Here is a 27,187-nt window from a genome sequence, read left to right on the forward strand (position 1 = left end):
TTATAAATAATTGTTTACTTTACTTTATCTCTGTAGTATTTGTGATTGCAATATCCTTTGCTGTCTGGTAATCCTGAAAAGGGGATGCCACATGTGCGGTCCCTTCTCAAGGTTTCTTCATTTTCCTCATGTTGGGGTTTTTTGAGTTTTTCCTTGCCCTTATGTTGGTTCCAGATCAGGGGATGATGTAATAATAGTCTGAAAAATAGTCTGTGTAATAACCTGTGCAGCCCTTTGAGACTCTTTGTGATTAAGGGAGTCACAAATAAAAATGACTTGACTTGACTACTTTCATGTAAATATATACTGTATATCGTAAAATGATAGTGTTTTTGTTTATCTCTAATACAACAATATAAATCGTAAGTTTAGGCTTCATATTTCTATAGCCAAAAGATTGAGAACGCTTGTCTTACCATGTTGATCTCTGAAATGGTGTCAATGCTAGCAATGTCCAAGCTCATCCCAACAGTCACAGGACCATCTACAATAATGGACAAAAACAAGAATTTGTTCAATGAATGTATTATAAGTTAGAACAATATCCAATTTCTGGTCACATTAAGCAATTATGTTATATATTATTCAAACATTTACTGATCTAATTGAATTACAGTGGAACCTCGTTTTTCGAACGCCTCTCAGTTCGAACAAATCGGAGTCCGACCAAAAATTTAGAGAAATTCTTGCTTCGCTGTTCGGTCAAAAAATCGGTCAAAAAATCGGAGTTCAAACGCCGGTAATGCGTGAGTGCGTACGCTAGGGTGCCATGCTGAGCGGCGTACGGGTGTAGATGGCTCTTTTCGTGACCAACTGTTATCGCGTGCGGACGTACTTCATTTTGCTTTCGCTTTTAATATAGGTGCACGAAGGGTTTTAGCCCCTAATTATGCCTCCGAAGAAAGTCAGTGCAAGCAGCAAAGTTGCTACAGTTGAAAAAAGAAAAGTAGTGCGTACAACTATTGCATTTAAGAAAGAAATAATAGCAAAATATGAAGGAGGTGTGCGAGTGTCTGATCTTGCTAGGGAATACCCCACCGTTCACCTGCGCCTTCTGCTGACCACCACAAAGGTAAGAAATGCTATTCATAATTTTTTTCTTTATCCTTTTTTTCTATTTTTACACGTTCATGTTAGCGTAATCTTTCGTATGGAAGATTACGATCACGCGAACGTATGATTAGCCTGGGTTAGCTTTATAATTACAGGTAAACATTCAGGGTGTTGGAACAGAGCCCAACATTCAGGGTGTTGGAACGGAGCCCCCTTTCCAATAAACTGCTCAACACTTGTTGTGGAGACCCGGGTGCTAAATGACTTTTTTATTTTTACACGTTTGTGTTAGCGTAATATTTCGTGCGGAAGATTACGCGAACGTACGATTAGCCTGGGTTAGCTTTATGTTTACGTTAAACATTCAAGGTAAACATTCAGGGTGTTGAAACGGATTTAAACTATTTATATTATTTTTAATGGGAAAAATGATTTCGGTGATCTAACAAATCGGTTTTCGAACAGGGTTCTTGAACGGATTATGGTCGACAACCGAGGTTCCACTGTATATTGTTTTTCTTCTCAGTTGGTATTATTCACAAAAGAACTGACACTAACATGGAAGAACTTCAAAATTGTGCCTATTGTTTTGATCATGTTGTCGATTTCAACATTGAGACATTTGATCGTGATAACAGAAAATATAATTGAATTTTGTATCAATCCAATAGTCCCTATAAAATAACGCTAGACAGGATTGGATCCATTGAGATTCAGTTCTTACTATCAAAGAAAGGCCTGAGGTACTTGTTGTATCCCTTCATCAGTTTCTGGATGGTTGGAGGCAAAATTTCTCCTTCTTTCACTTCTGCGTTGAACATGGAGCTCTCTAACAACCTGAGAACAGAAAAAAAAAGACGAAACAGTATGAGAATGTACAATTTCCTAAGCCAGGCTTTACTTACTGGAGCTGTAGGAGGATGTGGCATAAAACAGACATCAATAGGATTTTAAAAATAGGACACAATTAGAGTATTCGCATATACAAAGCTGACTTAATTGTTTTGAAACATTCATCACATGTTATTAAAACCAGACTGCCAAGCGTTTTTACAAAAGTCAATTCCATTGAAGTTGGGAAAAAGTTTAAAATGTCAGTAAAATTAGAATAGAATGACTTGCAAACCTTTTCTAACCCATATTTAAATGAATACACCACAAAGACAAGATTATCCATGTTCAAACTCATAAACTTTATTTCCATAAGCAAATAATGATAAACTTAGAATTTTATAATTGCAACAAGTGCCAAAGTAGTTGGGAAAGGGGCTTCTTCACCATTGTGTTACATCACCTTTCCTTTTAATAACACTCAATAAACGTTTAGGAAGTGAGGAGACTAGTTGTTGAATCGTTGATAGTGGAATCCTTTCCCATTCTTGCTTTATGTACAGCTTCAGCTGTTCAACAGTCCGGGGTCTCCTTTGTCTTATTCTGCGCTTTATAATGCGCCACACATTTTCAATGGGAGACAGGTCAGGACTGCAGGCAGGCCAGTCAAGCACCCGCACCCTCTTACTACGAAGCCACGCTGTCGTGAGACGTGCAGTGTGTGGCTTGGCATTATCCTGCTGGAAGAAGCAAGGGCGCCCATGGTAAAGATTCTGTTTGGATGGCAACATACTTTGTTCCAAAACCTGAATGTACTTTTCTGCATTAATGGTGCCTTCACAGATGTGCAGGTTACCCATTCCTTGGCCACTCATGCACCCCCATACCATCACAGATGCTGGCTTTTGCACTTTGCGTGCATAACAGTCTGGGTGGTTCTGTTCTTCTTTGGACCGGAGGACACGACGTCCACAATTTCCAAACACAATTTGGAAAACTGACTCATCAGACCACAGAACACTTTTCCACTTTGTATCAGTCCATTTTAGATGGGCTCGGGCCCAGAGAACCCTGCGGCGTTTCTGGATGTTGTTGATGAATGGCTTACGCTTTGCAACATAAAGTTTTAACCCACACTTACGGATATAGCGTCGAACTGTATTGACTGACAGTGGTTTTCCAAAGTGTTCCTGAGCCCATGTGGTGATGTCCTTGACACATTGATGTCGGTTCTTAATGCAGTACCGCTTGAGGGCTCGGAGGTCACGGGCATTCAATAATGGTTTACGGCCATGCCGTTTACGCACAGTGATTTCTCCAGATTCCCTGAACCTTTTCACAATATTATGGACTGTAGATGATGATATCCCTAAATTCCTTGCAATTGTACTTTGAGGAATGTTGTTTTTAAACTGTACAACAATTTGCTCACGCAGTTGTTCACAAAGAGGTGAACCTCGCCCCATCCTTGCATGTGAATGACTTAGCTTGTTCGGGTCTCCCTTTTTTATACCCAGTAACAACTCTCACCTGTTGCTAATTCATCTGTTCACCTGCAAATAGTTGGTTGATTTCCATTCATCCACTTTCTGAGTAGTTATTGACACCTGTCCCAACTATTTTGGCACGTGTTGCTGTCATCAAATTACAGAGTTGATGATTTTCTCCCAAAACAATAAAGTTTATGAGTGAAGACAATAAATATGTTGTCTTTGCTGTGCATTCATTTAAATATGGGTTGAAAAGAATTTGCAATTTACTTGGATCAATTTTTATTTGCAATTAACACACTTTCCCAACTTCATTGGAATTGAGTTTTGTATTTTAATTAGTGGCTTTCAGGAAATGTATCTTCGTTTTATGCTATAAACGCTATCTATTAAGGTCCATTGCAGTGCAGCAATGGGATTATATAGCTTCTAATTGTATTAGATGGATGGATACTTTATTCATCCCTGTAGAGAAATTCCCACTTCCAGCAGTATCCTTGTGTTGAATGTGGACGAGGGACGCTTGACCAAATCTTGCCTCTTTGGGCGTGGTCTCGGATATCAGATACTCTCAGTATCGGGTGACGGTGTTTGAAATTGCTAAATTTTTTTAGAAAGCCAAAGAAGTGAGAAATTTGCGTAATAGACTGTACTTGAGAATGTCACTCCATTCGACAGAATTACATACTGTGAGAACATTATTCTATCAGTACATTGCCTTGAGTGTTTTAATTACATTCAAAACTTCATGTTATCAGATTTCATGATGGTACATGGTCAATTGCTATGTCCGGAAACTGTCCAATAGGGGACGCCGTTGCTCCATCCATTCCAAAGTATTTGAAACAAAAAAGGTGAAAGTCATTTTTGTGCTGAGCTTATTTGCTCTACAGAAGACATGCATCAAATTTTCTTTCAGGGATGTGATTTTTCCGACTAGTCGGAATTCCGACATTTTCACTTTTTCCATAGTTTACGTATTTTAAGTTTAAGATAGTATGTATACATCACTTATTGATTCTTAAAGCGTACTTTTATTTTCAAATCACTTGAGTCGGGGCAACATTTCCTCATCCAATGTCAGGGTGACACGAAATTCAGTATACTGCAATTTGATTGGGCTCGAATGTGTCCATCTCCCTCTAATCCAATGAGATTTCAGTTCTTTGCCCCTAATGCTGCTAGCCAATGTTGGCCTTCGGATATATTACGTCTCGCTAAACGTACTAGCTTGTTAGCATTATTAGCCGCTAAGACCTCGTCGAGAATGGAAGAAGTCTCCCATCCGACAATTCAGAAGAAAAGACCTTGTCACTGACCTTGCAGTATTTACAAAAAAATCAAGTATGTGGGCAAATTATTTTGTTATCTAAATCTTCTAAAGATGTTACTTAAATGATTAATTCAAGCATGGTTTTGGACAAGTAAATTGCTTAAAACCCAGGAGCTTCGGGGGGGCTTCACACAAATAAGACCCTCACGATACTTGTACGTTTATTCAAATTTTTGTAAAATTACAATAATAAAAGCATAATACTCCCCAACACAGTCGACTTGAATCGAACCCTTCTATTTCAAAATTAAAAGGACACTTTCCCCTGTTTGCCTGCCCCAAATCACACACACCCCTCAGATAAAATACTAAATAGATTAGGGTGTATTTTAACACTTTTATAGACTGTATTTAAGTTTGTGGGCGTAAAAATGACCTTTTTCTAACTACCGGGTCGCAAAAAGAAACGATACGAGGCACTGATTTAATAATACAAACAGATTACACTGTGTAAATATATAATGTGAACCAGCACGGTGGCCTTAGGGGTATGGCGCCCGCCCCGAGACTGGGAGGTTGTGGTTCAAGGCTCGGCCGAGTCATACCTAAGACTTAAACATTAGTACCCGTTGCCTCCCTGCTTGGCGCTCAGCATTAGGGGTTGCCTAAACTTCGTATATGTAATAACTTGTGAAGCCCTTAGAGACTAATTGTGATTAAGGGCTATACAAATAAAAATGACTTGACTTGACTTGACTTTGCTCACCTAATGACTCCCAACGCATCAGTTGGGTTGAGCGAGGGGGCTGGGAATCCCCTCCTCTGAATCAATCTCCCAAAAAGAGTCAGAAATGACTCTAGCCACCTCCCACTAGGGGGATATGGCTGTGGTATATATATATATATATATATGTATATACCGTATTTTCCGCACTATAGGGCGCACCAGGTTATAGGGCGCACCCCCAAAAAATAGATTTTGGTCCTATATCTTCCATAGATAAGGCGCACCGGATTATAAGGCGCTACAATGGGAACGTGGACAAAACAGTCAGATGATTCAGTCCAACTGATTACCCCCTTAACATTCCCAAAGCTTGCAAAGAAGCAAATACGTGTCGTAGACACGTGCGGATGCGGTGTCCGTACGATGTCACTTAAATTCGTCATTTCTAATATCATTCGGAAGGTTAAAGTCTTGGAATTCAAGAAATGCCAACCATTCCTTACTTTCTATTTTCTTTTTCGCTCGCAACTTTACTGTGCATATGACAATAAACATTTGGAATTGAGTTGAATTCACTCAACTCATCACAGCAACATCAAGATCGTTCTAAAACAAGATACCGGGAAAATATAAAGCCGCATAGCTCACCTAAGTTCTCACGTTCAATAATGATACGCAATCATGGTCTTCTTACAACCGTGAGTGTAGTAAATCCAGGAGAGTAAAATGTTTACAAATACAGACTAATGAAACATGTTTCTTTATGGCGTACTTTAGCAAGCTTGCTATTCAGTCATCTTTTTCGGCCAATTGCAGGGTTTGTTTTGGCCCTCTAGCCGATTTGAGGCTCCGAATAACTTCAGCCAATAGCGATCGATGGAACGGATGATTGACACATCTTTTTCGGCCAATTGCAAGGTTTGTTTTGGCCCTCTAGCGTATCCGAGGCTCCGAATAACTTCAGCCAATAGCGATCGATGCAACGGATGATCGTCACATCTTTTTCGGCCAATTGCAGGGTTTGTTTTGGCCCTCTAGCCAATCCGAGGCTCCGAAAACCTTTAGCCAATAGCGATCGATTCAAATAATGATTGACACATTGGTTAGCCAATGAAACGCCAGTATATAAATCCCAGCATACACCGCAGACTACTCCACGTTGGGGGAACATCGAGTCGGTGGCTGTTGCGTAAGTTGCGAGACCTTGCGAATTTAATATTGAGCCATATATAAGGCGCACTGTATTATAAGGCGCATGGTCAGCTTTTGAAAAAAATTAAGGCTTTTAGGTGCGCCTTATAGTGCGGAAAATACGGTAATGTTATATCTGTATCGTGCATTTGGAAAAGAAATGAACCGCAGGGTGGAGAAGACATCAATTTTTAGGGAGGCCCGAGTCTTTCCACATCTGTGGCACCATGCTAATGATGTTTCACGAGTCTGCTGCGAGCGGTAACATTTTATATGCTAAGCTTTGCTGCACAGTCCTCGCTACGTGAGTCACAAACCCACTGTTAATGGCGCTCCATATTCGCCGTTCGGCTTTGGATAAATCTGTAATTAACTTCGGATATATTTTATTACAAGGATGAAAGCGATTTGCATCATCTTGATTTTCGGGAAGCCATATTAAAGATGTATTAAAGGACTATTCATAAGCTTATGACATTCCATCAAGTGCTTGTCCTACTCGGGAAGGCCCCATGTGGACCCGGAGGGGAACCGACGAGCTTGCCGGCAAATGAAGGTGAAGCCGAGCTCTCGGAGCACCTGACTGTGTCAAATATGGAGTGACAGCTGCTAAGTTCTTCGTGGTACCCTGTTGCTGTGCCGTATGATGGATGCTTAAGCCTCTACAGTAATCCCTCAGTTATTGCGGTTAATGGGGACCAAAACCACCCGCGGAAAGTGAAAATCCGCGGAGTAGCGGCGCCCCTTTAAAAATGCTTTTTTTTTTTTTTTTTTTTTTTTTTTTTAATTATTTTTTTTTTTTCTATCTATCTATCTACCTTGGTCATATCCCTCAAGAGGGGTGACCGACAGCAAGACACACACATACAATAACAAAGAAAATAAAAGGGAAATAAATAGCAAAAAAACACACACATTTTTGGACCATGGCCAACCCAATTGCCCAAACACCCAAACAAGTTAAGCACCTAAGTTGGTCATGCTTTCGTTCCTCCAGATGAAATGGGACACCAGTAACTGGCCATGTTACTCGGGTCATGGTGACACAACACACTCTTTTGTTCAACAGCAGGGCCGGACAGCTTTCACTGGTTTACCCCTGCCGCATCATACGGGTGCCCAGCCCATCCTTAAGAACGTGTCCACAATCCCACTATCCTTTCACAACACCTCTCCACTCTGTTCTATCACCAACAAGAGCTCTAGCTTCCATTATATTTAGACCTCTTTCCTGCAGTGCACTCATAACACCATCCATCCATGTCAATCGCGGCCTTCCTCTTGGTCTCCTTCCATTGACTTCTGCTCTGTAGATCTTCTTCAACATTCGCTCCTCATCCATCCTCTCCATGTGTCCAAACCAACCGAGTACTCTCTTATCGACACGCTTGCTCCGTTCCACAACTACTCCAGTTCTGTCTCTCACAATTTCATTTCTCAGTCCATCCAATCTTGTCACTCCTTATTATTTTTATTATTATTATTAATTATTTTTTAGACCCGGTTAATGGGGAGGCAATAGCTTGTTTTGCTTGGTGAGTGCTTGTAACTTGTACTTCAGTTTCTCAGCCTGTTTTAAGGAATGGCATACTTTATTTTTTCTCAAAAATTCCCAAAACCCACTACCTACATATATATATATATATATATATAAATGCATAATTGCACAAACCCTTACGATACCAACTGTATGTAACATCCTACATGCCGACATTTCTTGTGTAAATATCATGTAAATTATAACTATAGCCTTACCCTCCTTGTTTTATTACCTTATGTTCTCTGTTCCTCTATCTTCTTGGCTTTTTTACTTCACTGTGAATGTGTGAACTTGGAGTGTCATGCCCAATTTCGTTGTCACAATATGGTAACCCATTTTTTAACAATGACAGTAAAGGTATATTCTATTCTATTCTATTCGTCTATCCATCTACTTTGGTCATTTCCCTCAAGAGGGGTGACCAACTGCAAAACAAACATACAATAACAAAGAAAATCAAATAAAAATAAAATAAAAAAGGAAAAAAAAATAGCATAAAAACACACCAAACGTTTTGGACCGTGGCCAACCCAAATGCCCAAACACCCAAACAATTTAGGCACCTCGGGACCTAAGTTGGTCATGCTTTCGTCCCTCCAGATGAAACGGGACACGAGAAAGCGGCCATGTCACTCGGGTCAGGGTGATACAACACACTCTTCTCTTCGACAGCTTTCACTGGTTTACCCCTGCCGCATTATACAGGTGCCCCGCCCATCCCTTAGAATGCGTCCAAACATCCCACTATCCTTTTACAACACCTCTCCACTCATTCCTATCACCAACAAGACAAGACAAAACCCACTACCTACTGAAAATAATTCAAAAAATAATAATTTTGGGCTCTGGTTTTACTGTATAATTTGTCGATACAGGCTATAATGTAACCTTAGTTGAAAATGCAAAGTTGTTATCGCCTCTTGAATAGAATTCCTTTTTTTGAGGCGGCCACAGCTTAGGAAGTAGTACTCCTGGTGAATAAAATATTGATAGCAAATTTTATCGTAATTTTTCTATGAATTTACTGTTATTACATTGAGTTACATTTTTCAATTGTTTTACAAAATGTTAACTCATTTTTGTCGAGAGAAAAGAAGAAGGAAAGGAAAAAAAAATACTTAAAATTAGCAAGCATACTGTCTAGAAACGGAACGGGAAGCAGGAAGTAGGACTTCATTTGCGTAGACGTCCTCACACTTTAATTGAGGAAGAAAAGTTGTCCAAAACACAAACGGACCAGACCAAAAAACAAAACGGATCAAACACAGGCAAAACTACACACTAGGCATTTCCAGAATTAATCAGAACTTTCAGGAATCTCTCAGAATGTTTCACCGAAGTGCAACAAAGTCCAACAAGCACAAAAAGGATAGACGGGTATCAACAAGTATGAACAAGTTTTCAACAACGAACTGGCAAAGCGCAGTTCAAAAGGGCACGTTTAAGTACCCACAGGGGTAATCAGGGGCAGCACGGCGGCGCAGTGGTTAGCGCGTGTGCGGCACAGTTCTGAGGTCGTGGGAACCTCCTAAGTGGGTTCAAATCCAGCTCCCGGCCTTACTGTGCGGAGTTTGTATGTTCTCCCCGTGCTTGCGTGGGTTTCCTCCGGGCACTCCGGTTTCCTCCCGCATTCCAAAAACATGCATTTCAGGTGAATTGGCCGGTCCAAATTGTCCCTAGGTGTGACTGCGCGAGTGAGTTGTCTGTCCATGTGTGCCCTGCAATTGGCTGGCAACCAGTTCAGGGTGTCCCCTGCCCACTGCCTGATGATTGCTGGGATGGGCTCCAGCATCCCCGCGACCCTACTGAGGATAAGCGGTGCAGCTGATGAGATGAGATGAGATGAGGAGTAATCAGAAAATGCGAGTCAGCCGGTGTCAAGGGGCGGTGCCAGCTGGGCGCCATGGCAACCGTCCAGAACCTGACACATACTGTACTTGAATGCGTGAAAAAATATTTAATGTATACATTTTAACGGGACCATTTTCTGTGGTACACTTGATATAGTCTCCCGAATTATGCTGTTGGACATGTTTCTAAAAGAAAATACGTCAGTTGGTTCTGGATGGCAATTGAAGCTTGAATGCTAATGAGGCTTATAGAGTTTTTTTTCATTTTTGTACAGAGTGTTCTTCATAATACCTTAAGAGTTTGGATCAAAATGAAAAACTGTGATGAAGTGTCTTTGAGATAAATTAACCGGAAATTTGCAAAAGGCCACTTTTCACAGAAGGATTCAGGAAAACCTCATGTTCAGTATCAATGTTCCCTGTAATTTTCCTTACGGGTCTGAGCGTTCACACAAAGTCAGTGAGCAATGCTTGAAACAACAGTGAGCAACCATAATCCCAAGTGTGGCAAGATAATTCATTATCAAACATGTCCAAAATTTGACATCACGTTACAATTTGCTGAGTTTCCGGCAATGCAAAATTGTTTTTCTCTTTTGAATGAATTGACTCATGTACTATTGCAAACGTCCTTTGTTCTTACAATTCTTTCACAAGATATCCATTTCTTTTTATTTCCTGATATCTTTTGTCGCATAATATTAACATTTTTGGGGGCTTATTGAGTCGGTTGTAAGATACAGAACTGTACTTAATCACATTTTTTGGTCGAAGTACAATGTTGGCAACAAGATTCACTTGATATCATTGGAAATTATTTGAATGCAACAAAAACTTTTTCTTCTTTTTTCTGTGTTTTTTTCTACTTTTTTTTTTAATTCCTTTAAAAACATCTCATTGTGTTTATTTTTTCCAAGCTGTTACTTTTTTCATTTTGTTCTCTATTTACTTTTTCCTACATTTCGTTCTTTTCTTTTTTTCTACAGAGTGTTCTTCATAATACGGCAGTAGCTCAGGAGGTAGAGCGCTCGTCTTGGGATCAAGAGATCGCAGTTCGAATCCCGGCTCCTCCGTGTTACATGTCGAAGTGTCCTTGGGTAAGACACTGAACCCCTGATACCCCCAATAAGCAGGTTAGCGCCTTACATGGCTGCACGGCCGCTATTGGGAAATGTGAAGCACACTGTAAAGCGTGTTGGGAAGTCTTGACTTGAAAAGCGCTATATAAATGCAGATCATTTCATTTCATTTCTGGCTTTTTTCTAAATTTTTCCTTCTTTTTTTCTCTTCCTTTTGTTTCTTTTTTTCTCAGCTTTTCACAACTTTTTCATGTTGGTATTTTTTTTCTTTTTTGTTCCATTCCCCCCTTCCTTTAAGTCATTTTGTGCATAATTTTACATAATAGTTGGTCATGTTGGCATTAAAGAAGCAAAAACAACCCGAAGAGCCGTTTAGGACCCGAAAGAGCCGGTTCCTTTTAGTGAGCCGATCCGAAGAAGCCGGTCCCCGACAAACTCTACTAACTTTACTCAACTTCGTTCTACTTCGACTCGACTTCAAAATACCGCATTTAGGACACAACGTCAGGGGAAGCCGTGTATTTTTACCTTCATTCACTGTAACTTTGACTTAAGTCGCTTCTTAATGAGTCATTTTGAGCCCTGATTTTTGTGCGCTGGCTAGATTTTCTTGCGCGCAGCTTAGAGGGAACACTGTTCAGTATGCTTCTCTTTATTCAAATGTAATACTTTATTCACTTCACTTCTGAAAACAAAGAAAAACCCTTGTCGCATATTCCCGAATCACTATGCAACGACAAGCATGTTAAGGAGGACAAGTGGATATTTCCTTATCTTTGCTACGCTTTAAGCAGCTTGCTTTTGCTCACAGAAGCCTCATTGCTATTTCTGAACCGGAATAAACTTTCTCCACCTATTTAGAAGCAAAGTCTGCAGAGGGCAGATTTTCCCAGGGTGCAATCTGACAGACCTGACACACCTGCCCACTGGGCTGCCTATCACGAATAATAAGATGACACACCGAGTGCCTGCAACCGAGCTCAGGGGGGCTGATGTGATGCAGAGCTTTACTTAAGTCCCAGCGGAGATCAAAACAAAACGAAAAATATCCACAAGAGAACAAAATACTTTGAAGTTTGAAGTGACCAGGCTGAGCTTTGATAGGCACTAAAATTGCTGTATGTATTTTTTGATACGTGAACAAGATGGTGTTTTAAATGATAATAATAATAATAATAATACTTTCCCTTGTATTGTCATTCTTTGTAACAATGTACACAGAACGAAATGTCGATACACCTGACCCGTTGTAGCGAGTCGATGCAGCCGCAGCCAACAGAGGGCGCCGCCATTATACCAATTAGGTATGTCTCGGCCGAGGCGCGAAGCAGCGACCTCCCAGTCTCAAAGCGGGCACACTACCATCTAGGCTACTGAGCTGGTGATATACTGTTACAGTGTTCATTTGAGCTGTGAAAAGTGATGGGTCCCGGGGACTCGCATGCTCAAAAATCTATGGGTCCCCAAAATTTAGTGTTATCGAGATTGAAATTGTAAATCGGTGACAAATATATAATATAAATCTGTATGTTCATTCAGTTTTAATCATCACAGTTTATTAGTAATACAAATCAGTTATCACTTCAAGATTTTTCAGTTCACAACAATATTGTAAATTATACAAAATAATATTGCTGAAATAATTTTATAAATCTATATTTTCATGCAGTTTGGATCATCACAGTTAATTGGTAATACAAAGCAGTTATCACTTCAGATTTTTCAGTTCACAATATTTTATTATATATACCACAGCCATATCCCCCTAGTGGGAGGTGGCTAGAGTCATTTCTGACTCTTTTGGGAAGATTGATTTAGAGGAGGGGATTCCCAGCCCCTTCGCTCAACCCAACTGAGGTGTTGGGAGTCATTAGGTGAGCAAACCCCCCAATTCCAACCCCTAATGCTGAAAGCCAAGCAGGGACGCAACGGGTACCAATGTTTAAGTGTTTGGTATGACTCGGCCGAGGCTTGAACCAGCAACCTCCCAGTCTCGGGGCGGGCGCCATACCCCAACGGCCACCAGCTCGGTGGGTACAACTATTGCATTTAAGAAAGAAATAATAGCCATATATGAAGGAGTTGGAGTGTCTGATCCTGCTAGGTAATACAGCATGGCTGAATCTACGATCAGTACGATACTAAAGCATAAGGAGGCTGTGAAATCTAGTGATGTCACCACTTGTTGTGGAGACCCGGGTGCTAAATGACTTGTAAACGACCTGATTTTTTAATTTTTACACGTTCATGTTAGCGTCATCTTTCGTACGGAAGATTACGATAACGCGGACGTACGATTAGCCTGGGTTAGCTTTATGTTTACGTTAAACATTCAAGGGAAACATTCAGGGTCTTGGAACGGATTTAAACGATTTACATTATTTTTAATGGGAAAAATGATTTCGGTGATCGAACAAATCGGTTTTCGAACAGGGTCCTGGAACGGATTATGGTCGAGAACCGAGGTTCTACTGTACCAAGAATTCAGATAAGACAAAAAAACAAATCACACCACAGAATTATGCTTTGAATTGTTTACTGTTCTTTTTAGGAGATTAGTCTGAGACACTTGAATTGATATTTTTGGGGTCCGTGTGTGCAAATTGGGTTTTTTATTTATACATGTATTGATACAATAGTTCCTTAATATTGCATTGTATTATAGGCAATTTTGTATTCTTCTTATCCAAACGTCGTGATCATAAAACAGCCACAAGAGGGCATAACCTACTGGTGTCGGATACGATCTCAAGTACTGGAACATTATTATAAGATTGCATAATATCTTGATACAGAATAGGAATGCCTTTTTCTTTTTTTTTCCACTTGTTTGTATAACACCAGGCTGTGAGACGGGAGCCTGCGCTGGAGTTGAGGAGTTCCTTTGAGGGTTTTTTTTCCGAGAATTTTCCAGGCACAAATGCTGTACATAAGTTCCCTGTCAAACAGGCCGACAATCACTTTTATACTAGGTGGGTGGGCTCTGACATGAACAAAGGTTTAGATGGAGTGGAAAAATCCTTACTTATAGACCAGCTGTGGCAAGTACTCATAGAAACACTAAACTCATATATGCACTGGAACATTGTAGAGACTGGATATCAACTGAATGGATGGCTATCTCAAGAAGTACAATAACTACATTCAAATAAATAAACAACCACGGAGTCTTTGATTTTTCTCATGCTTAGGTTTTTGAGTTTTTCCTTGCCCGCATGCCGGTTATAGATCAGGGGATGGTGTAATTGTAGAATACCCTTTTGTCCGTACCCATTTTTGTACTATTTATTTTTAATTGTTAACTTTTTAGCTTAGTGTAATAAATACTCTGGAGCCATTTATGGTGTGGAACGTATTGTAATTAGAGAGTCGTTATTTCGACAAAACATATGCCGTCTGCAGTGCATTTTACGTTTACTCTAGCAGTTTTGTGACTGTGTACAGGACGAACGGTAAAGAAATCGAAAGGATTTTTTTGCAGAGAGACTCGTCACAAGATCAATACGAAGGAAACACAAATAATGGAAGTAGCAAACAATCAATGGGTAGAAAACACACTCAAGAACAGTGAAATAAAACCGAAGGAACAATAATGAACTTCTATCCTGAACAAAAATTCATCAATGTCTCTTGATCGCAGTATTCTATAGGTTATTGTTAGATTGATTACAGTATGGTAAACTGTAAAAATAGACTATTAGCAGTGTCTGAAACACAATAAGACGACTGATCACAAAAAAATGAAATATTGTTGCAAAGTACAGTGGAACCTCGGTTTTCGAACGCCTCTCGGTTCGGACGAATCGGTGTTCGACCAAAAATTTCGAGAAATTCTTGCTTCGCTGTTCGGTCAAAAAATCGGAGTTCGAACGCCGGTACGCTAGGGTGCGATGCTGAGCGGCGTACGGGTGTTTTAGCCCCTAATTATGCCTCCGAAGAAGGTCGGTGCAAGCAGGACAGGTGAAAAAAGACTATTGCATTTAAGAAAGACATAATAGCTAAATATGAAAGAGGTGTACGAATTTCCGATCTTTCTGGTGAATACAGCATGGCTAAATCTACTTTCAGTACGATAGTAAAGAATAAGGAGGCTGTGAAATGGAGTGATGCGGCTAAGGAAGTTAGCGCTATAAGCAAGCAACTGCCGCAAGTTTTGGAAGAGGTTGAAAAACTTTTGATGATTTTTCTCTCCCCACCGTCCACCACAAAGGTAAGAAATCCTATTCAAAATCCTTTTTTTAATTTTTACACGTTCATGTTAGCGAACGTACGATTAGCCTGGGTTAGCTTCATGTTTACGTTCATGGTAAACATTCAGGGTGTTGGAACGGATTAAAACGATTTTACATTACTTTTAATGGGAAAAACGGTTTCGGTGATTGAACAAATCGGTTTTCGAACAGGGTTCTGGAACGGATTATGGTCGAGAACCGAGGTTCCACTGTATTAAGGATTGATAATCAGAATATATAACAGAACAACCCTTTAAAATTAAATTTACTATAAATCTACTTAGGGCAGCACGGCGGCGCAGTGGTTAGCGCTTGTGCGGCACAGTTCATGTCATGGGAACCTGTCGTGGGTTCAAATCCAGCTCCGGACTTCCTGTGCGGAGTTTGTATGTTCTCCCCGTGCTTGCGTGGGTTTCCTCCGGGCACTCCGGTTTCCTCCCACGTTCCAAAAACATGCATTTCAGGTGAATTGGCCGGTCCAAATTGTCCCTAGGTGTGAATGAGCGAGTGAGTTGTCTGTCCCCGTGTGCCCTGCGATTGGCTGGCAACCAGTTCAGGGTGTCCCCTGCCCACTGCCCAGAGATGGCTGGGATGGGCTCCAGCCCCCCCGCGACCCTAATGAGGATGAGCGGTACGGCTAATGAGATGAGATGAGATAAATCTACTTATTCATTGCATGTATATGAAATTGCTGTTTTCCATCTGCCATCAGTATGTACCTGTATTTACTCATCTTTATTCATGCAATATTTGCGTTGCGTCGTCTGCTACAAGCCACGTGAACTCCTCTTTCCACCATGCTTTTAATGTACGTTTACGTTTTGAAGCGTCATCAATTTTGTTAGCTTCTTTTGAATCTTTCTTCAGGAGCTGAGGTTTTGGCTTGATTCCTAACCATCCGTATGTACCTGTATCGACTCATCTTCATTCATGCAATGTTTCCGTTGTGTCGTCTGCTACAAGCCACGTGAACTTCTCTTTCCACGATGCTTTTAATGTACGTTTACGTTTTGTACCGTCATAAATTTCGTTAGCTTCTTTTGAATCTTTCTTCTGGGGCTGAGGTTTTGGCTTGATTCCTGGTAAGGATATGTCAGAGTGTGCAGTTTCCTCATGCGTGAGAAGATAAGCAGGACATTGTGGTTCAGCCTTTAAGCATATGTATTCCTCAACAGCAAGCAAACACGGCTCCATTCAAGATAACATGGCGATCAACAATTAGCAAAAAGAAATATAGTGCGTGCTTAATGACGCCACACAATGGAAAACATCTTACTGCAATACCATGAACAAAATGTTTTCACCGCCTGTAACTGGACCTCTGATTGGATTTTGCACATGCCTGTTCTAATCGGTGTTCTGATTTACTGTTGGAGGTTTCCTGCCTTGAGTCTTATCAAACCGCTCGCAGGATTTAGGCTGGACGAAGGACTAATGTGAAGCTGGATTTCGGGGAATTTTCCACTGACTTATGTTTTGTTAATGTCATAGCCCGCTTTGTTTCATACCTGTCAAGCTCCAGCACTCCATGCCCTTACCAAATACAAAATGATTTAACACCAGGACAGCACGGCGGCGCAGTGGTTAGTGCATGTGCGGCACAGTTCATGTCTTGGGAACCTCCTGCGTGGGTTCAAATCCAGCTCCACACTTCCTGTGCGGAGTTTGTATGTTCTCCCCGTGCTTGCGTGGGTTTCTTCCGGGCACTCCGGTTTCCTCCCACATTCCGAAAACATGCATTTCAGGTGAATTGGCCGGTACAAATTGTCCCTAGGTGTTAATGAGCCAGTGCGTTGTCTGTCCCTGTGTGCCCTGCGATTGGCTGGCAATCAGTTCAGGATGTCCCCTGTCCACTGCCCGATGATTGGAAAATTTGCGTTTTTCCCTAGAGATTTCCTCGTACGTCCTACACGTTTGAAAATGCATAATAAACGTATTTTGTACGCAGGGTTGGGTAGGGTTACTTCAATTGGATTACTTTCAATTACTTTTGGATGACTCCAATACCAAATATGCTAATAAAAGACAAAATAAACTAAATATGAATAAAATGACTCAATTTTGTGCAGGCTTGGGGAGTAACGGAAAACACGGAAGGGCAAAAGGGATGTTGGCAAGCTGGATTTATTTTCATTTTGTTTCTGTGGCATTTTATGTTTGTTTTGCCGGAGATCAAAGAGATCAAAGCCAGGAGAGAAAGCTTACCACGTGTTGTGAGTCATCATTTTATTCCGATTTAGTTTCTTTTGTCTTTTATTAGCATATTTACCAGCTCAGTAGCCTAGATGGTTGTGTGCCCGCTTTGAGACTGGTTCGCGCCTCGGCCGACTCATACCTAATTGGTAATATGGCGGCGCCCTCTGTTGGCTGCGGCTGCATCGGCTCGCTACAACGGGTCAGGTGTATCGACATTTCGTTCTGTGTACATTGTTACAAAGAATGACAATACAAAGGAAATTATTATTATTATTATTATTATATTTGGTATTGGAGTCATCCAAAAGTAATTGAAAGTAATCCAGTTAAAGTAACCCTACCTAACCCTGTTTGTACGGCAAAAACGTACAGGTTGACAGGTATGTTGTTTCACCCAACTGGTATAAAAAACATTTTTAGCCATTTAAAAAACCTGTTAAACCATTACCGCCTTGTCCTATACTCACTAGCCCAGAATGTTCTGTTTCTTGTTTTTATTTCATTGTACAGTGGAACCTCGGTTTTCGAACGCCTCTCAGTTCGAACAAATCGAAGTCTGACCAAAAATTTCGAGAAATTCTTGCTTCGCTGTTCGGTTAAAAAAATCGGAGTTCGAACGCCGGTAATGCGTGAGTGCGTACGCTAGGGTGCCATGCTGAGCGGCGTACGTGTGTAGATGGCTCTTTTCCTGACCAACTGTTATTGCGTGCGTTTGTGCTTCGTTTTGCTTCCGCTTTTAACATAGGTGACCAAGTGTTTTAGCCCCTAGTTATGCCTCCGAAGAAAGTCAGTGCAAGCAGCAAAGTTGCTACAGGTGAAAAAAGAAAAGTAGTGCGTACAACTATTGCATTTAACTATTGCATTGTACGGAAGATAACGATAGCGCAAAGGTACGATTAGCCCGGGTTCGCTTTATGTTTACGTTAAACATTCAAGGCAAACATTCATGGTGTTGGAACGGATTAAAACAATTTACATTACTTTTAATGGGAAAAATGATTTCGGTGATCGAACAAATCGGTTTTCGAACAGGGTTCTGGAACGGATTATGGTCGAGAACCGAGGTTCCACTGTAATTCATTGCTTCTCCCCAGTGTTTGCTTTACTCGTTAAACAACTGGAGGAAGAAAAGTCCGTCCTCTTTTAAGTCCAAACGCCTTTAAAAATGAATTTATTCAGTCCTTGGAGGTTCTCGACCTTAAGCGCAAAGCTCTGTGTGACATTTGAAAGCATAGTGGCGAGCGACCGCTAGTCGGCCGCAATCTCACTTTACATCGAGTGGCCTGCAGGGCAAACTAACATGTGGCTTCGAGTCGGATGCACGACTGGACGGATGGGTTGAGACATCCTTACGCAGCGGTGCCTGGGAATAAAGGTCTCCCGCCCGATGGCAGGATTCGCCTTTTCATATACGCTTTCTTGACATAACCTCTTGGAGACCTCCCAACCCCCGACGGAACGCCGTCCGGATCTCGGTTCGGTTCCAGCCGAGCGTCGGTCGGTGCTCGCGCTGGTTTCATAACGGATTAATTTAGATAAGGGGTGTCAAACTCATTTTAGCTCAGGGGCCACATGGTCGCAAAAAAACAAAAACGTTCTCACAAGGGGGCAGACTACTAGATTAAAGGGCAAAAAAGTGAGAGAAAGAGAGAGAAATGAGGGGGATACAGAAGCGGGTGGAGAGACAGAGGAGGAGAGAGAGAGACAGGGAGAAAGAGTGACGGACAGCGAAAGAGAGACTGATAGAAAGAAAGAAGGAAAGAAAGTGTGCAAGAAAGAAAGACAAGGGAAGGAAGAATGTTCAAGAGACAAAGAGAAAGAAAAAAATAAAAGATATGAGGGGGATACAGAAACATGTAGAGAGACAGAGTGAGAGAGTGACAGACAGCAAAAGAGAGACGGATAGAAAGAAAGAAGGAAAGAAAGACAAAGGAAGGCATTATGATCAAAAGACAAAGAGAAAAAAGCAAATAAAAGATAAAAAAATGAGGGAAAGAGAGAAATGAGGGGGCTACAGAAGCAGGTAGAGAGAAAGAGTGAGAGAGAGACGGCTAGAAAGAAAGAAGGGAAGAAAGTGCAAGAAAGACAAAGGAAGGAATAATGATCAAGAGACAAAGAGAAAAAAAGAAAGAGAAAAAAAGTGTGGGAAAGAGAGAGTAATGAGGGGGATACAGAAGCGGGTAGAGAGACAGAGGAGGAGAGAGAGAGAGTGAGGGAGAGAGAAAGTGTGAGGAAGAGAGAGAGACAGACAGCGAAAGAGAGACAGATAGAAATAAAGAAAGTGTGCAAGAAAGTGTGCAAGAAAGAAAAGACAAAGGAAGTAAGAATGATCAAGAGACAGAAAGAAGAAAATAAAAGATAAAAAAAGTGAGGGAGAAAGAAATGAGGGGGATACAGAAGCGGGTAGAGAGACACAGAGAGAGAGAGAGTGATGGACAGCGAAAGAGAGACTTATGGAAAGAAAGAAGGAAATAAATTGTGTAAGAAAGACAAAAAAAGGAAGAATGATCAAGAGACAAAGAGAAAGAAGAAAATAAAAAAGTGAGGCAGAGAGAAATGAGGTGGATACAGAAGCAGGTAGAGGGACAGGAGGAGAGAGAGAGACGGAGCGAAAGAAGGAAAGAAAGTTTGCAAGAAAGACAAAGGAAGGAAGAATGATCAAGAGAAAGAAGAAAATGAAAAATAAAAGAGAAAAGGAAAAAGGAAAAAAGCACGAGAGAGAGAGAATGCATGCACAGACATAAAAGGATAGATAAACAGAAAAGAGAATGAGAAAAAAAAGGAAAGTGGAAAATAAAGGAAAAGAGTTAGAAAACAAAAGCAAGCGAGACAGAAAACACAATAGAAAGATAGTAAGATAAAGAAAGAAATGGAAAAAAAGACATTAAAAACCGAGAAAGAGTAAGAGAACGACAAAATAGCAAGATAATAAACAAAAGACTGCTCGGTTGTTTCGAGACCATGCCTGGCTTCAGTGCTACCCAGTGGACATTTTTAGAGCTGCGGCTCCTTTTTCTCTCGTGCTTCTCCCCGCGATTCAGACAAACACATCCTCAAATCCCCACAATGAGCCGAGTAACGCTCTCCACGGACTCCCTTCCCCCATTCACGCCTCCTCCCACTCAGCAATATGCACGAATCACAGCATTTTTCCACACTTTCTTCATTGATTCACGCTCTTATCCCACCCTGGCATCCAAAGCGTGCCTTTCTTTCTACACGAATCCCATGGGGCTTCATCCTCTGCACTGGGAGCCATTGCATTGATTTTTCTCTTTTTTTTCCGAAGTTGAAAACTTACAGTTCGGTCAGAGTTTGTTGTTGCTCCTCAAACTCTGACTCACAAGGGATTCATTCATTCATATTCATGAGGTCATTTTACAGTAGATGTATTCAATCTGCAAGGCAAATGATAAGAGTATGCACTTTTTTGACATGCTAACAATCAAGTTAAAATGTTTTCACTTTTGCATAGTAAATTAGGTTATTGATGAAAAAGTACCCTCATTACGGATTCGAGACAATATCGGAATAATTATGGAAGCTGCCACACTTTTTTTAAGGTTTGTTTGAAATTCGGGGGAATACAAATGTGAAGGTTATCATTTAAAAGCATAAAACGTATTTAAAACAAAAGGTGAAAAGTACATTGAAATAAATGGATATAGTGAAAACAATATTGGTGTTCTGTTGTGAAAGGATAGTGGGACTGTGGACGCGTTCTTAAGGATGGGCTGGGCACCCGTATGATGCGGCAGGGGTAAACCACCGAAAGCTGCCGGGCCCTGCTGTTGAACAAAAAAGTGTGTTGTGTCACCCTGACCCGAGTGACATGGCCGCTTTCTCGTGTCCTGTTTCATCTGGAGGGACGAAAGCATGACCGACTTTTTTTCCTCGGCCTCTTTTTACCACGGAGGAGGACCTCTTGAAGCGCATCTTCCAAAAGTAAGTTAAACTCAAATTAATTTATCTTTACATAGCATATTTGATGAAATGTTTAGTTTTTGATACAAAACATACGGGTTACTTATACAAGCCTTAAACATACTTATATAAACCTCCAACTTACAAAATATAGCACTGAATCAACGTACTTATTCATAAGTAGGGCAGTGTCTGTATTGTTTGTTACTGCTACTTTGATTGAAACCAGGTCGTCCTTTTTATTTTATGTGTATTTTTTTGTATTAAACTTATTTTTTTATTTTAATTTTTTGTTAATGAGACATCCATTGCAGCCTGGTCATCCTGGAAGGTTGATTATCTCATGTGTTTTTAAATTTTCCTTATGCTGAGTTTTTTGAGGTTTCCCTTGGCCTCATGTAGGTTTCTAGATCAGGGGATGGTGTGATAATAGTCTGTAGTTTGCAATAGTCTGTACAGACCTTTGAGTCTCCTTGTGATTAAGGGCTTCACAAATAAACATGACTTGACCTGAGGCTTTTGAGTTTTCCCTTGCCCTCATGTAGGTTTTAGATCAGGGGATGGTGTGATAATAGTCTGTAGTTTGCAATAGTCTGTACAGAGCTTTGAGACTCCTTGTGATTAAGGGCTTCACAAATAAACACGACTTGACCTGAGGCTTTTGAGTTTTCCCTTGCCCTCATGTAGGTTTTAGATCAGGGGATGGTGTGATAATAGTCTGTAGTTTGCAATAGTCTGTACAGAGCTTTGAGACTCCTTGTGATTAAGGGCTTCACAAATAAACACGACTTGACCTGAGGCTTTTGAGTTTTCCCTTGCCCTCATGTAGGTTTTAGATCAGGGGATGGTGTGATGATAGTCTAGTTTGCAATAGTCTGTAAAGACCTTTAAGACTCTATGATTAAGGGCTTCACAAATAAACATGACTTGACCTGAGGCTTTTGAGTTTTCCCTTGCCCTCATGTAGGTTTTAGATCAGGGGATGGTGTGATAATAGTCTGTAGTTTGCAATAGTCTGTACAGAGCTTTGAGACTCCTTGTGATTAAGGGCTTCACAAATAAACACGACTTGACCTGAGGCTTTTGAGTTTTCCCTTGCCCTCATGTAGGTTTTAGATCAGGGGATGGTGTGATGATAGTCTAGTTTGCAATAGTCTGTAAAGACCTTTAAGACTCTATGATTAAGGGCTTCACAAATAAACATGACTTGACCTGAGGCTTTTGAGTTTTCCCTTGCCCTCATGTAGGTTTTAGATCAGGGGATGGTGTGATAATAGTCTGTAGTTTGCAATAGTCTGTACAGAGCTTTGAGACTCCTTGTGATTAAGGGCTTCACAAATAAACACGACTTGACCTGAGGCTTTTGAGTTTTCCCTTGCCCTCATGTAGGTTTTAGATCAGGGGATGGTGTGATGATAGTCTAGTTTGCAATAGTCTGTAAAGACCTTTAAGACTCTATGATTAAGGGCTTCACAAATAAACATGACTTGACCTGAGGCTTTTGAGTTTTCCCTTGCCCTCATGTAGGTTTTAGATCAGGGGATGGTGTGATAATAGTCTGTAGTTTGCAATAGTCTGTACAGAGCTTTGAGACTCTTTGTGATTAAGGGCTTCACAAATAAACATGACTTGACTTTGATCTGTTCCCTCTACTTTCAGCGCAGCTTAAACGGTCTCCTATTGTCGTAACTTAAAGCTGCTCTTGAAATTGCACATCCGTTTGGCCCTAATTTTCCTCTATTGTCAGGAAGATTTTTGAAAGAAGATTGGATGTGAGATGCTCGTATCTCCAAAGAGTAACTGGGCCACTTTATCTGATATCTGGGGAGGCTTCCCAGCAACCACAGTCAAGCAGAATGAGTGAGCCAACAATGAGGATGAAAGTGGAAGTTTTCTTTTTGTTCAAACCAGGTGTGTCATTTGAACTCGGGGGCCACACGATAGAACAAACATTCTGTCGGGGGCCGGACTAGTAGATTCAAGAGAAAGAAAAAGGGAGATCAAGAAATAAGAGAAAGAGGGAGGGAAAAGGAGAGAGGGTGGGACAAAGAAAGAAAAAGAGAGAGGGAGAGAGCATGAGAAACAAGAGATAAAAAGAGAAATCGTGAGAGGGGGAAAAGAAAGGGAGAGGAAGAAAGAAATCCAAAGCGAAATAGAAAGACAGAGGGAGAGAAAAGAGAAGAGGGAGCGCAAAGGGTAGGAAGTGAGAAAGAGAAAAGAGAAAAGGGGAAAAAAGAAGTTAGAGCAAAATAAGTTAAAAAGAGAGAGAGAGGGGGAGAGAGAAAGGAATAAAGACGAGAGGGAGAAGAGAGAGAGAGATAGGGAGAGAGAGAGGAATAAAGACGAGAGGGAGAAGAGAGAGCGAGATAGGGAGAGAGAGAGGAATAAAGACGAGAGGGAGAGAGAGAGGAATAAAGACGAGAGGGAGAGAGAGAGGAATACAGACGAGAGGGAGGGAGAGAGAGAGGAATACAGACGAGAGGGAGAGAGCGAGAGATGAATAAAGACGAAAGGGGGGGAGAGAGAGAGAGAGGAATAAAGACGAGAGGGAGAGAGAGAGAGGAGTAAAGACGAAAGGGAAAGAGAGAGGAATAAAGACGAGAGGGAGAGAGACAGAGAGGAATAAAGACGAGAGGGAGAGAGAGAGACAGACAGACACAAGTACAGTGTTTTTGTGAGAGGCACCTGGCTTTGGCAACATCAAGTCGACATATTTCAATCTGCAGCTTGTTTTTCTCTTGCCCTTCTCTGAGCATTGTCTCGCGGGCCAGATTCAATCCCTTAGCGGGCCTGATCTGGCCCGCGGGCCGGCTGTTTGACACCTCCTGGTTTAGACTAACCAACAAATGTTTGTATATTCGTAAAAAAATGAATACCGTGAACACAACAACCATAAATGCAATGGATAGACGAATGTTTCGTAGGTATATTAAAACCACAAACATGCTTATAAAAGTGATTCTTTTATAGTCAATCAAGTTTTAATGCAGACTTTTGGGAGCAATTTCAAAAAAATTAAACACTGCTGACAGCATCATCCAATAAAACGGCAAGCCATTTACTCCTCCGTACTGAATTTATTGAGATGGATTCCCCGAAGCTTCATTTGACCATATCATTTCGCAGACACATTTGAGGGTCGGTACATCCAAGCATCTATTTTCAGGCCACGCTTGGTGTCGTTTTCCTGCAAATTGATTTTTTTAGTCTACTAAAAATTTGAAAGGTAATGCTGACTTGTATTTTTGCCCTAAAATGACAATAGTACAGTATTGAATTGAGTATAAGAAACAAATGAACAAAGCTGCAATTTTAGCATTCACCACAAGGTGGCAAACATTGCACAAAAGTGCCTTTAACCTTTTCTCTGCATCCACAAAAAAGAGGGAGAATGTTATGTCATTATAATGCACAGGTGACAAACAGGCGGCCCGCGGGCCAGATCCGGCCCGCTAAGGGATTGAATCCGGCCCGCGAGACAACACTCAGAGAAGCGCAAGAGAAAAACAAGCTGCAGGTTGAATTATGTGGACTTGATGTTGCCAAAGCCAGATGCCTCGAACAAAGACACTGTACATGCATTTATTTTTTTTCTCTCTCTCTCTCTCTCTCTCTCTCTCTCTCTCTCTCTCTCTTTCTCTTTCTCTTTCTCTTTCTCTTTTTCTCTCTTTCTCTCTTTCTCTCTCTCTTTTCTCTCTCATGCAAACTCCACACAGGAGGTTCGATCTCATGACCACAGAACTGTTCCACACACGGGCTTACCACTGCGCTGCTGTGTTGCCCCTTATACTAAACATCCATCCATCCATTATCTACATCGCTTATCCTAAGTAGGGTCGCGGGGGTGCTGAAGCCCATCCCAGCCATCTTCGGGCAGTGGGCAGAGGACACCCTGAACTGGTCGCCAGCCAGTTGGGACGATTTGGACTGGCCAATTAACCTGACGAGCATGTTTTTTGGAATGTGGGAGGAAACCGGAGTGCCCGGAGGACCCACGCAAGCACGGGGAGAACATGCAAACTCCGCACAGGAAGGTTGGTCGCTGGATTTGAACCCATGACCTCAGAACTGTGCCGCACACGCGCTAACCACCGCCCCGCCGTGCTGACTGAGTTCCCTATCTTTTAAATGTCCTATTCATTTTTTGTATTCATAATTTGGCTTTAAGGAATGGTCCATTTACCGAAAACTTTTGTCTAGAAAGTTTGACCACCAAACCCTTTCAGAAGTTTTCCAAGTATCCATCACTTCCGTTAAAGCTTAAACGGAGCCCAAGTCGGCTGACCGGAGGCGAAAGGCAGACGAAACCAGGCTAGAATCCCTCGTCAATCACAATGACACATATTGACACAGACAAGCATTCACACTGTCACCGAGGCGAAAGCGACTCTGCCTGTGCAGGAAACGGGTAAGTGAACTGCAGCGCCTCATTTTTTTACTGATGATAAAATTAGTCGGAGTTATTTGCAGAGGCAATTATGTAACACTGTGATGAATGAATATTTTATTTATAAAAGACTCGACTGTTTAGAACACCGTTGTCAAAAAGGCGGCCCGCGGGCCAGATCGGGCCCGCTAAGGGATTGAATCCGGCCCGCGAGACAACACTCAGAGAAGCGCAGGGTTGAGTTGGGTTACTTTAACTGGATTACTTTCAATGACTTTTAGATTACTCCAATACCAAATATGCTCATAAAAGACAAAATAAACTCAATATGAATAAAATGACTACCGTATTTTCAGCACTATAAGGCGCACCTAAAAGCCTTTATTTTTTTCAAAAGCTGACCATGCGCCTTATAATACAGTGCGCCTTATTTATGGATCAATATTAAGTTTTCCAACTAACTTGCAGCCGCCGACTCGATTTTCCCCCGAACGCCAAGTAGTACGCGGTGTATGCTGGGATTTATTTACCGGCGTTTCATTGGCTAACCAATGTGTCAATCATCATTTGAATGGATCACTATTGGCTAAAGTTATTCGGAGGTCAAGGGGCGGATCCTTTTTATCATTTACAGGCTGGCATTGGCTTGGACGGCAAAACAAAGCCTGCAATTGGCCGAAAAAGATGAATGTGAATAGCACGTGGCTGACGGCATACAGAAAGCATTTTTTTACTATTTTGTATTTGTAAATATTTTATTCTCCTGGATTTACTACACTCACGGATATAAGAGGACCACGGCTGCACATTATTATGAACACAACGACTTCGATGAGCTACTCCGGGTTTTATATTGTCCCTGTATCTTGTTTCAGACTGAACTCGATGTTTCTGTGATAAGCGGTGCAGATAATGGATGGAATGGAGTGTCTATTTTTAAATTAACCTCAATTCCAAGTGTTTATTGTCATATGCACAGTAAAGTTGCGAGCGAAAAAGAAAATAGAAACTAAGGAATGGTTGGCATTTCTTGAATCCCAAGACTTTAACCTTCCGAATGATGGAACGATGCATTTGAGTGACATCGTACGGACACCGCATCCGCACGTGTCTACGACACGTATTTGCTTCTTTGCAAGCTTTGGGAATGTTAAGGGGGTAAGAAGTTGGACTGAACTATCTGACTGTTTTGTCGACGTTCCCATTGTAGCGCCTTATAATCCGGTGCGTCTTATGTATGTCAAAAATAGGACCAAAAACTATTTTTTCGGGGTGCGCCCTATAACCCGGTGCGCCTTATAGTGCGGAAAATACGGTACATTTTGTGCATTTGATGTTAGTTTTGCCAGAGATCAAAGCCAGGAGAGAAAGCTTACCACGTGTTGTGAGTCATCATTTTATTCCTATTTAGTTT

General features: G+C 41.3%; 1 protein-coding gene and 1 long non-coding RNA gene across 5 annotated transcripts in view; one reads left to right on the forward strand and one right to left on the reverse strand.

Moving 5' to 3' along the window:
* Nucleotides 1–27,187, reverse strand: part of gabrzb (gamma-aminobutyric acid type A receptor subunit zeta, b) — a 123,950-nt gene that overhangs the window by 49,894 nt on the left and 46,869 nt on the right. For both annotated transcript variants that reach the window (XM_088351295.1, XM_088351294.1), the window contains exons 3-4: nt 1,778–1,890; nt 417–484 (exon numbers count right to left, since the gene is read on the reverse strand). In XM_088351295.1, the coding sequence (XP_088207421.1) occupies nt 417–484; nt 1,778–1,890 (181 nt within the window). The remainder of the gene's footprint in view (nt 1–416; nt 485–1,777; nt 1,891–27,187) is intronic.
* LOC148354517 (uncharacterized) overlaps nt 1–27,187 on the forward strand; it is a 106,322-nt gene that overhangs the window by 26,405 nt on the left and 52,730 nt on the right. Inside the window, exons 3-4 of one of the 3 annotated variants that reach the window (XR_015852460.1) lie at nt 10,942–11,052; nt 11,896–12,072. The exons of 1 other annotated variant lie outside the window; for it this stretch is intronic. This is a non-coding gene — a long non-coding RNA (uncharacterized LOC148354517). Of the gene's footprint in view, nt 1–10,941; nt 12,073–27,187 lie in introns of those variants that run through there. One more of the 3 variants, XR_015852457.1, reaches the window with a different exon arrangement.

The sequence above is a fragment of the Urocampus carinirostris genome, chromosome 13, assembly GCF_059441175.1.
Source record: "Urocampus carinirostris isolate Australia breed hairy pipefish chromosome 13, RoL_Ucar_1.0, whole genome shotgun sequence".
NCBI lineage: Eukaryota > Metazoa > Chordata > Actinopteri > Syngnathiformes > Syngnathidae > Urocampus > Urocampus carinirostris.